Source organism: Miscanthus floridulus, unplaced genomic scaffold (genome assembly GCF_019320115.1).
Source record: "Miscanthus floridulus cultivar M001 unplaced genomic scaffold, ASM1932011v1 fs_249_1_2, whole genome shotgun sequence".
NCBI classification, from domain to species: domain Eukaryota; kingdom Viridiplantae; phylum Streptophyta; class Magnoliopsida; order Poales; family Poaceae; genus Miscanthus; species Miscanthus floridulus.
The window spans coordinates 8,589-18,900 of record NW_027096454.1 but is presented as its reverse complement, the minus strand read 5'-3'; the positions used below and the strand labels follow the sequence as shown (position 1 = coordinate 18,900).

The 10,312-nt window shown below is 43.7% G+C and overlaps 1 protein-coding gene and 1 long non-coding RNA gene across 3 annotated transcripts; one reads left to right on the top strand and one right to left on the bottom strand.

The window, feature by feature from the left end:
• Positions 1-265: 265 nt before the first annotated feature.
• LOC136530996 (uncharacterized) lies at positions 266-5,881 on the bottom strand. Its single transcript, XM_066523697.1, has 12 exons — positions 5,745-5,881; positions 5,465-5,529; positions 5,280-5,342; positions 5,063-5,147; positions 4,569-4,636; positions 4,030-4,131; positions 3,206-3,295; positions 2,837-2,911; positions 2,719-2,751; positions 2,419-2,493; positions 805-861; positions 266-683 (listed from the first exon to the last, which is right to left on the bottom strand). The coding sequence occupies exons 1-12, from the start codon at positions 5,800-5,802 to the stop codon at positions 576-578; spliced, it is 879 nt and encodes a 292-aa protein (XP_066379794.1). The 5' UTR covers positions 5,803-5,881; the 3' UTR covers positions 266-575.
• A 185-nt stretch (positions 5,882-6,066) lies between these two features.
• Positions 6,067-9,031, top strand: LOC136530994 (uncharacterized). Of its 2 annotated transcripts, XR_010777937.1 has the most exons (4): positions 6,067-6,463; positions 6,549-6,781; positions 7,205-7,296; positions 8,494-9,031. It is a non-coding gene; the product is annotated as an uncharacterized lncRNA (long non-coding RNA). The 2 variants fall into 2 exon arrangements; XR_010777936.1 differs by having other exon boundaries at positions 6,067-6,781.
• The last annotated feature ends 1,281 nt before the right edge of the window (positions 9,032-10,312 follow it).

Below are 10,312 nucleotides of genomic sequence, written 5' to 3'. Positions count from 1 at the left end.
GAGAAAGAGGGAGGGAGGGGAAGAGAAGTGACAAGGAGAGAGAGATGAGAGAAGGAGAAATTTTTACCGGTGTACTGGAGATGATGCGGGAGTGATTTGCGTTGGCTGCTGGAGAAACTAAATTTTGGGTGCGGACCCTTTTCCTGTGCATAACCCAAACCAGAGAATGTGTGTTGTGTTTGGGTTCTCATTGTTGAAGACAGTCTTGCTGAACCAAAATTTTTAGGCGTGTGGCAAACAAACCCTTAAAATTAGGAAATAGTACAAGCAGGTGTTTTGAAATTTAAATATGGAAACATAAACACATCATCGTTTGAACTTGGAAAGATCAAACACGCGTGACGAAAATAGATCAAAACTGGAATCCGAGATTCAACTATCCGCAGTTCAAACTGGCCAAAGCGGCAAAATAAGCCAGTGATCCAGAATTAGAAAGACGGAACATGCCATCTAATCTTACACCTAAAAACAGTCACAGATAATCTACCAGCCTCCCTAAATCAAGGTGCTTCCTTGTACAAAATTTCACAAGGCGTCGGCAAATGCATCATTGCTGGCCTTGATCTCTCTCACGGTCAAGGCAGAATCAGACGTGCCGAGTTCAGGCCTGCTGATCGAAGCATTCTTCTACTGCAAGGGTTCGCTGATTCGGTGGACAGCAGTTGCCCGAACCCCCCCAGCCCCTGTCGAAAAATAAAGATTTCCACGTCAGCCTCCAGCAAAATGAAGTGGTTCCTTCTATAATTACGTCGGCCATTTCAATGAAACAGTTCAACTAAGAAGAAACGAAGTGACGGAACTAACCGGTGGCAACTCTGAGCTCTTGTATCCGATGCGCTTTACTGTTTGTTGCAATCCTTCCTGGGAAAAAGAAAAAAAAAAGAGAAGAGAATCAGACGAAAATGGCCTTTGCATACCAGCAATGCTATTGAGGCAAATAATGACCACCACTTGGAAGTTAGAATGCATTGCTCATGATCCAGGGATCCTTGTTGGCCCACAAGATCATCGGTTCAGGTGAGTCGACCACTCATCAGTCTTGCCGACTACGGTCGAGCACGACAGACGTTGTCCGACTACACACTATGGCTAGAGGTAGAAAAAGAGAGGGAGAGCAGAGCACACACACAGTACAAGCACCAGCGTTGGCCGGAGCCCTGTATAGAAGATGGCAAATCTAAACTCTTTTTACTAAGTTGCAGTGGCAAACTATATATACAACTCTATTCATCTAGTCCTAGTACAGCTGTCGTGCTGCTACAGATGTGATAGCAGGGCTGACTTTGGCGTCTGACCCTGCTGTGGCTACAGTGTGGCAGGTGAGCCATTCGGTGCTTGCCCCCTGTAGCTGCTACAGTGCAACAGCAGGGAGCCCTTTATGACGCCACCTTCACCTGTTGTGCATTCACACAAGAGATGCAGAAGATTATCTAACAATTATTTCCCTAATCCTTCTGCTACCCTTGAACCCCCTACATGTCGATCATCTTTTTCAGCTTCGTGAGTCAAAGACGGCCGAGCGGCTTGGTGAGGACGTCCGCGAGTTGCCGACCAGTTTCGACGAACTCGATGACGATCTGCCCTCCATCGACACAGTCCCTGAGGAAGTGGAACTTCACGTCGATGTGTTTTCTCCGGTCGTGGAGAACCGGATTCTTTGCGAGGGCGATGACGGGCTGGTTATCCACCATCAGTGCTGGTGGGTGAGCTTCCGCACCGGTTAGCTCGCCCAAGCAGCCGGCGCAGCCACACAACTTGGCACGCCACTGTGGCCGCTGCTACGTACTCTGTCTCGCACGTAGACAGCGCCACCACCTTCTGTTTCAGCGACAGCCATGAAATTGGAGCTGACCCAAGGAAGACGAGCACGCCAAAGGTGCTCCGTCGTCCATCGATGTCCCCCGCCATGTCTGCATCGCTGAACACAGTGAGCTGCAGCCTGCTTCCGCCTGTCTTAGAGAAGACGATCCCTTGATCTAAGAATCCTATCACTCAAAAATATCAACAACAAATTTCTTCTCCTTGCTTTCTTTTTGACAATTTGGCATTTGGGTTTGTCATGGAGACGAAACAAGGGGGCTTCGGTATGAAAAAAAGGAGCTAGATATATTGAAATCATGTTTTAGTTCAATTGGGATTAGGTAGTGCAATGCACTGTAAACGAAATATACATGAAATTCTTCTTATTCTTATTCTATCTCAATTTGTTTTACTATGTGCACTTCCATGTACAGTAAAAATTTACCAGCACAATGAGCTTTTTATATTGGCCATAATAGTCGTTTACCAAGAAACAAGAAATAAATAGTGTACCATACTTACTATCAAAGTATATACCTATAAGATTTATACAATAATAATGTAGGAAACATGACGTGAAGACTAAAAAATGCTGGCACCAAAAATGGGCACACTCACCAGCTGTTCCGGTAGCTTGTCAACCCTTTTTTCTATGAATTGGCAGAGATAATCCACCGCCACACATGAATAATTCTGTTGATAAGATATTGTTAGTCATCATGGAAGAAGACAGTAGTTTACTGCACTTAGTTTGTATCATGCATTGAGGAGGAAAGACAATGGAATCCTCTACTTCCACTACTGTATGAGAAATTGAATCTGATCCAAAACACAAAAGCTTGACACTAAAATTGCTGAGTGTTCAACTCGAGAAATTCAATATTATGCCAATACTGCTCCGATAAGGATAAAGTTTACCTGTTTTGCTTCAATTGAATCCATCTTCTCATCCTGCACAACAGATAAATTTATGCTAAGACAACTGGAAAAACTATAAAACCAGTATGAAGCAAATGCAAGTTCAATATAAGCTCACCAGGCCCATAACCATATTTTTTATGTTATCCATGTCTGATCCAATGTTCTTGATTTTCAACTTTGCACCAGTAACCTGAATGAAGAAAAGCGGATATATGAGATTATACACAATACACTAAAGACTCCATCGTCTAGCTCATTCGTATTTGCAGCTGAGTTTGTATAATCAACGAATTATGCAAAAATAACATATTAACATTTCAGTTCACTGTAAGGTTTTGACAGTGTAGTGTAGGTCACTGTAAATAACTCATGGAAACTAGCTTCACAGTTGTACATACGTTTCGAAATCTGTTCTTTCTGTTTGAATGAACATAAAAACATCCGGGGTTCTCTTTCAAGCAAAAGATGCTGAATTTCAAAGTACCTGATCTCTTATTTGCACCGAAATCTCCTTCTGCTGTTCCAATTTATCATCCATGTGCTGAATGCGCTGTGATAAGTGCTTTTTAGCAGCCTGCACAAGTTGTGGCATTTAATACACTTAGATCATTTGAAAATCCCACAAGCTACTTAAGAAAATTGGTATGCATTCAAACAGGGCAGCATTTTGAAATCCGTGTTGGAGACCCATTTGAATCCTATGCTTCAACCATAGGGTTGATGAAAATATCTAATCATACAGCTATTTTTGAATAAACAATGAGATTAAGGCTTGTTTACAAATGAGGACTACAAATCTCCAAAGTTAGTTCAAAAGAATATTACAATTTTTATTTGTTGACATAATACTTCAGTTAAATTGTCATTCAGCATCCACCTAATTTACTAGACATAGTTGTCGGTTCAACACCTAAGTTATTAGACATAGTTAGGCCTCCATCTGCGGTCCTTGAGTTGCTCTGTTGTTTGTTGTTCATGATTTTTTTCAGTGGCACATGGTCTATTTAAGAATTTAATTTTTAATTTTTTGCTTTGGGTGCTTTGTAATTAAACATTGTTCTTCCTTAATGCAATGAGCCACAACTGTCCTACGCATTCAAGAAAAAAAATAGTAACCTAAATATGAGCATGAAGAGTATCATTATCTATTTCAGAGAGGAATATGTTATCATCCATTTGACAGTAATAGTGAGTACAAGTTGTGGTACTGCTGTCTAGAATATAATACAAATAATGTTCATTCATTCTGGATAATAAAGGAAAATGAGATAATGACTTCGCTAGGAAAGGGATGCTGGTAGTACTTACAGCAAGAGAGCTCTGCACTTGTTCCAGATGCTTAGTCATGCTTGCAACAGCATTAGCCATATTGCGTTTAGTGACATACATCAAGCTAGAGAAGGAAATTCCCTGCAAGGCAACGGAGAGATTACAGTTAATCAAACAAGCCCTTTTCAATGCTTGTAGACAATCAGAACAGGATAAGCTCAAGTAAATAGCAAATGGCCTAACACAATTTTTTAGCGTTTTTATTTGTCTATGACATCTAGCTATAGGTTTTGGGATTGTAGTAGACTTTATATAGTTCAACAAAAAGGGTAGGACTTCAGAATTAGATCACAGTGGCCCGAAAGCAGGCCACTTGACTGTAGTCACACGCATAGATACTGCAACTTGGAAGAAGAAGGCAAAAGCCAATTTCCAGTTTTTATTTTATTTCTAAAAGAAGAGTAATCGGTATTGAGTGTCTGAAAGCATGGGTGTTCAGAACATGCTGATTTACTTAAATACAATGGGATTATATCACTGATGAATGAAAAAAAAAATTAACATCAATTGGGACTTACTTTCCACCACATGTAACAGTAGCCGACTGTCCCTACAGCAGCAGCAGGTACTATCAAAGCTGATCCAGCTGCAAAGAGGTAAAATTATTACTTAAGGAGGGCTTTAATCATGTTGACACAACAGTCCAAATAAAAGATACCGAATTTTACACATAAAGATCTGAAAGAACATTCTATTTGCAGGCTTACTTTAACACATGTTTGTTTGGTACCATATATATTCTAGCAGAAACAGATAGTGATACGCAAAGTAGCGGAATTTCAACACTTAGTTGTCATATAGCAGTAGCGGAGAAGAACAAATAAAAGAGATTTTCAGTTTGTCTCCATGCAATATGACGGTTTAGGGTTTAGTAAAGGATAATATGCATGCATGACGAGCCAATGCATGTTAATTAAGACAGGATTGGATGGTATGTAATGGTAAGACAGGAACCAGACAGCTAGCAGAACAAACAGATTCAAGAGCAGTACGTAGTTGAGAGGTGACAGACCTCCGTTTCTTGTATCCACTTGAATAATAGGTCTTGTCGCGATGTGATGAACCTCATTGGTCAATTTAGCAAGTGCTTTAGCCACCTGAATAAAACAGATTGGGAGCCACAAAAACAGCGTGCTACATTAATTATGCTAGCACAAGGTACACGCATGCGTCTTCATATACAAGCAGAAGCAGGGCGTTGCGCGATGCACGATGCACGCATGACGTACTATGTTAGTGTCGTCGTTGACGGCGGCCGATTCCAATCCTGCCCCCTTCTCGCGAAGAGACTCCTGCGAAGACAGCATCATCAGGAAATCAAACGCGGATCAGAATTCAGAGCTGAAAGCACAATGCAAACACGCCGCAGGGTGTAGATCGTAGATCGATCGGAGCGGTGCGCCGCGCAACCCACCTGAAGATCGCGGAGGAGCTCGCCGAGTTTGCCGCTGCGAGCAGCGATGGGGCCGCCGACAGCACCTGCACGATCGATCCGATGGTAGATGAGAAAAAAGAGGAGAATTGGAGAGAAAAAAAAAAAACAAAGGCACGCGCGTGTGGGCCGTGCGCAACGGCCGAGTGCGGGTTCTAAGCACCGGAAGAGCTAGCTAGCTCGATCTAGTAAATCATGGGGTAGCAGCAGATCGATCGACGGGCAAGTGCGCAACGGAGTATGGGGCGGCGGCGTTACGCACCGATGCCGACGAGGAGGACGAGGCGGCCGAGGCCCATGCCGGCTTGCACCACGGCCATTGTGCTGCGTGCCCGCGGAGGCGGCGTGTGCTATATCTGGCTGCGTGCCCACCGCGGCGGCGGACAGGAGCTTAGGCGGCGTGGCGGGGGAGGAGCGAACTATAATAAACCCTGGCTTAGGCGAGCGGTCACGGTTATAACTGTGTCCAAACCATAAATCCAGTAGGGACACGAAGCCTCCTTATCTCTACCTCTCTACAACTAAAATATTCATAAGCGAATCATCGCCCGGCGTGTGAAAAAAAGAAGAAGCTCGCGCCCAGATCACCCGGCGTGTGAAAAACCGGGTGTGATGATTTTTCCCGGCCACGTGCGATGCTCGGTAGCCCACTCGCTTCCCCGGCGCACGCATGATTTCCTCCCCACTCGCTTCCCCCGGTGTGCGCTATCTCCTTCTCCAATCACGCGATCTCCTCTTCCAATCCAATCACGTAAGGAAGCAGCCTCCAATCACGTACAAAGATCCGCGGCATCCTTTCCCATCGCGACGCCATCGGCAGAAGGCAAACCTGAAACGCGACGCGCCGCCGTTCTCCGCCCTCGCCGTCGTCGCGCACCGCGTCCGCCCTCGCCCGCGCCGCCGCCGCAACGCCGTGCCGAGAAGGAGAAGGCCCGATGACGGAGCTCTGTTGTCCTTGCCCCGCCCCACGTAGATCATCAGGTATTCATGTCCATCAGGCCGATCCACGTTGTGGTCGCGTCTTCTGGTCAGCATAGGCGTCGCGCACTCTAATCCGCATCCGCAGGAGCGCGAGGCGTCACCGTAGGCCGTAGCGGCTGCTACAGATGTTGTTCCATGAGTAATCTTCTGGATCTCCATCGTATGTGTTTCATCATCGTTCCAGCCAATGATGAAGGAAGTCGTTCCTAATCTCGCCTGATCAAAGGACGGCACGACGCGAAGGCGAACAGAGACAGCCCGATCATGTTGCGTCCATGCGGAAGGACGTCGCTTCATCGAGGCTTGACGCCCAGGCAGGTAAGCCTCTGTTTACATGCCCACCACCTGTTTGTTTTATGTCATTGGTTGCTGCTGCCAGTCTGACTGTTGATGAATCGTTTGTGTCTGCTTGCATTCCGAGCCTTTGTTTGTGCTATACAAATGGTTTGTTTAATGGTTGCAATATGCCTCTGAACATTTCAAAGTGGAAAGTGATAACATGATAGAATTAATAGTTGGATTGCTAAGGACTACATCCTCCTTCCACGTCCTCTAGGATTTACAAGAACCATGAATCTAATGCAGTTATAAACTGCTCAATGGACTCTAAAAATAATGAATAAAAACAAGCTTATATTAGTGAGCTCAGGAATAGGACAAATACCTCGATAGTTTGCATCTAACAAACAACCACTGAATTGTTTCGTTACAGATGGAATTTTACTGATTTTTTTACTGCAGATTGATCAATTTGTCAAGAACATCTTCTCTTAGTGGTGATAAGGCAAACCACATCCACTACTTTTGGTTCCGTTATCAAGGCTCTGTTTCAGGTATATTTCATAGCTCATCTCATATCTGAATCTCAAAGGATATGATGTTTTTTTTTCATTGGTGAAACACTGGTCTTTTCAATCTGAGACTTCTTTGAACCAATATAAGCATTCAGTGGACCATGATTAAGTAGTGGCTGCTTTATTATTTGCTTAGCTTCATGAGCAATTTAGATGTTTGAGAATGCAGATGGTACTTGTTCCCAAGCAAAACTGAAAACAGATGCTACTTGTTCTCAAGCAAAACTGAAAACAGATTCTACTGCTATCTCTATTTTTTTCTTTATTACAATTGAAAATAGATGCTATTCTGCACTTTCTTTGATCCCTAGCCAATATAGTTTTGAGTTATGTATAGGGTCAGAGCAGCTGGTTACCATGTGCCTTTATGCTGTGAGAGTTAGTTGCTTGTTTTCTTAATCTGGATCAGTTCTCTGAGTAGACAAAAATAATGCTTAGGGGTCTGATATTGACATACTAGACCCCTACTTAATTAGGAGTCTGATATTGACATGCTAGAACCATCCTGGTTTCAACAGTAGTAGAGATTTTTAGAATATTCAATCGCTTAGTTTCATATTGCATTGGCTATCAACTCAATTCATATGTTTTTCCCCCCTGCATTTCTTGTAGATTTACTTATTTAGTGAAGCACCAACCTGTGCTTACCTGTTTCTGAATCCAGCAGATAAGTTTGATGAGGTTCAGGTGTTTAAGAACATAGAGTAATTGGACTTCAGCTAGGCACTGCTTGTGGACTTGAAATCAGATTTTTTTTTTATAGAAAAAAACATGAACTGTAATCGTGTTGTTGGAGTCCTGGTGTTCCATCACCACTCTGCATAGAACCCGAGCAAGTAGTAGCACAAGCCATGCACATTGGATGGCAGTGCTGCAGCGGTTTTCAACGGAGGGGATGAATTGAAGGAGTGCTTATGAGATGTCGACAAACTTTTTCCAATGCAGACCGGCATGCCTGAGTGTTGGACATTTTTAAGCCTGATGCTTATGGAAAAATGTCCAGATTCCCACAGGTGGCTTAATAGCCAAAAAATTCATTTTTTCTCATTGTGTTGCACAGCCACAGCCTAATGTTATGATTGTTTGACATACAACAGACTAAAACATAGAAGAGAGTTCCAGTCATTTCAGCCTAATCGTTTGATGTCTCTAATGGGTCAAAACTGTTAATTTCAGGAAAGTATCCCAAATGTCACAGAAGAGAAGGTGAATGAAGACATGCTTGGAGTAGAATCAAAAGTTCAGCTGTCTATTCCAAACTTTTGTCATATGAATTTCAGTGCTTCAAGGTTTGATTGAAGTCAAACTTATGGTGTTCATCACTTTGCACAATCTCGTAGGTGTCATGTTTGCTTCATGTATTTCTTCTGGTGTGTTCCAACTGATTAGGACAGGGGAAGTATTCAGGCTCAAGCAGGCTGCCCTCTACTACAGGAAGGAGCCTTATATTAGATTGGACAATTTTTTTGATTGCTGATGCTTCAAAAAGTTTTGAAAGCCCCACTGACCTACTGTCTGTACATGCATCTCATAGATTTCTTATTTCAGGTCAGGTTCCTAGAAGCACTAGGCTAGGCTTAATGCCATTGCACATTAGCACCTCAATAGCCCCTTGTCTGTGCATAAGAAGCATTAAACTATCACTGCTACAGTGCCTGGGATGCTCAAATATATGGCATGCGTCAATAACTTGTTGGAATAAAAAACATTTATGTTTAAGTTGCTACCAAGTTCTTTGTGATATATGTGATGACAGTACAACATGCGCTCGTACATATGTTCTTGTGACATTATGTTTTCCTGTTGCAACACACGGGTATTTACCTAGTATTTAATAAATAATAATAGCTACAATATTCAGCAGGATGAAGGCACGCGAATCCGACGTCAGCCATACTACCGCATTGCGGAAGCATGCATGTTGCCCGGCGCTGGTGCCTGCCGTCGTTGAAGCCACCGTAGACCAATGCGCCAAGATCCTCTCCGGCCACCAGGGCGCGTTTGCGACCCTGTACCTGGCCGGCCTGGCTAGCCCAACTGGCCCAGGTCTGGGCAGGCCTGCCCCAAGTGGTGCAACAGGTCTTGTTTGTGCCTATGTACCCAGTGAGCCCGGCTCAGGCGAGGCTGTGTTTGTCATCGAAGAGGCAGCCGGGCTGAGAGGCTAACCGCCACCAACTGCCACACCAAGATAGTGTTTGTCATTTGGCTATGGTCAGCCAGGCCCATAACAACAAACAGAAATGGACATGAATGAAAGGAGAATGAGGTTGCTCTTCCATAACCGTTACAACAACAGATCAAAGTTTTAGCATGCAATAGTTGGCCTCAGACATGCTAGTTTAACAATTCATGGCATTACTGGCTACATGGGATAATCAAAGTCAGTAAAGAAGAACAACAACATCCGCTAGTCAAGTTTTGAAGCCAACAAACGAAGAAGTTCACAGAAACAGATAAGAGGCAGCAAAATGATATGTAGCCAGCTAATGCATCTATCCATTGTGTCATCATTGGCCAAAATACAACATTTAACAGTTCTTGCACATGGACAGCCTGCACCAAATTGCTGCCTATTGTCAGCCACCCTCCCAGGCATACATCTACTGAAGGTTATGTGTCAAAAGATCAACCTACACTGCACAAAAGCTCTACAGCAAACAAAATCCCAGCTGTAGTCAAAAGAAGAGAGAGTGGGTGAGGGGGTGGAGGAACTATACATCTCAACAGTCAACCCCCTCCTATCCATGCAGACCATCATGTAGTGCAGCTACATGAAGTAGTTTTTAGCTAAGAAGGTCTGCAGCCAAATGGTCCTATGGGCATCAGTCATGTTCATAAAGCCCCTGCCTTGGGCCTTGTTGTCCAGGAGAAAGGTTGAAAGCTCTAGTTTGGTTTTGATTAATTGATGAAACCCTAAGTGTTAACATAGTTTATCAAGATGATTATGAGATAGGTAGCACTACTCCAAGTGATGAAGCAATGGCGAAGATCATGA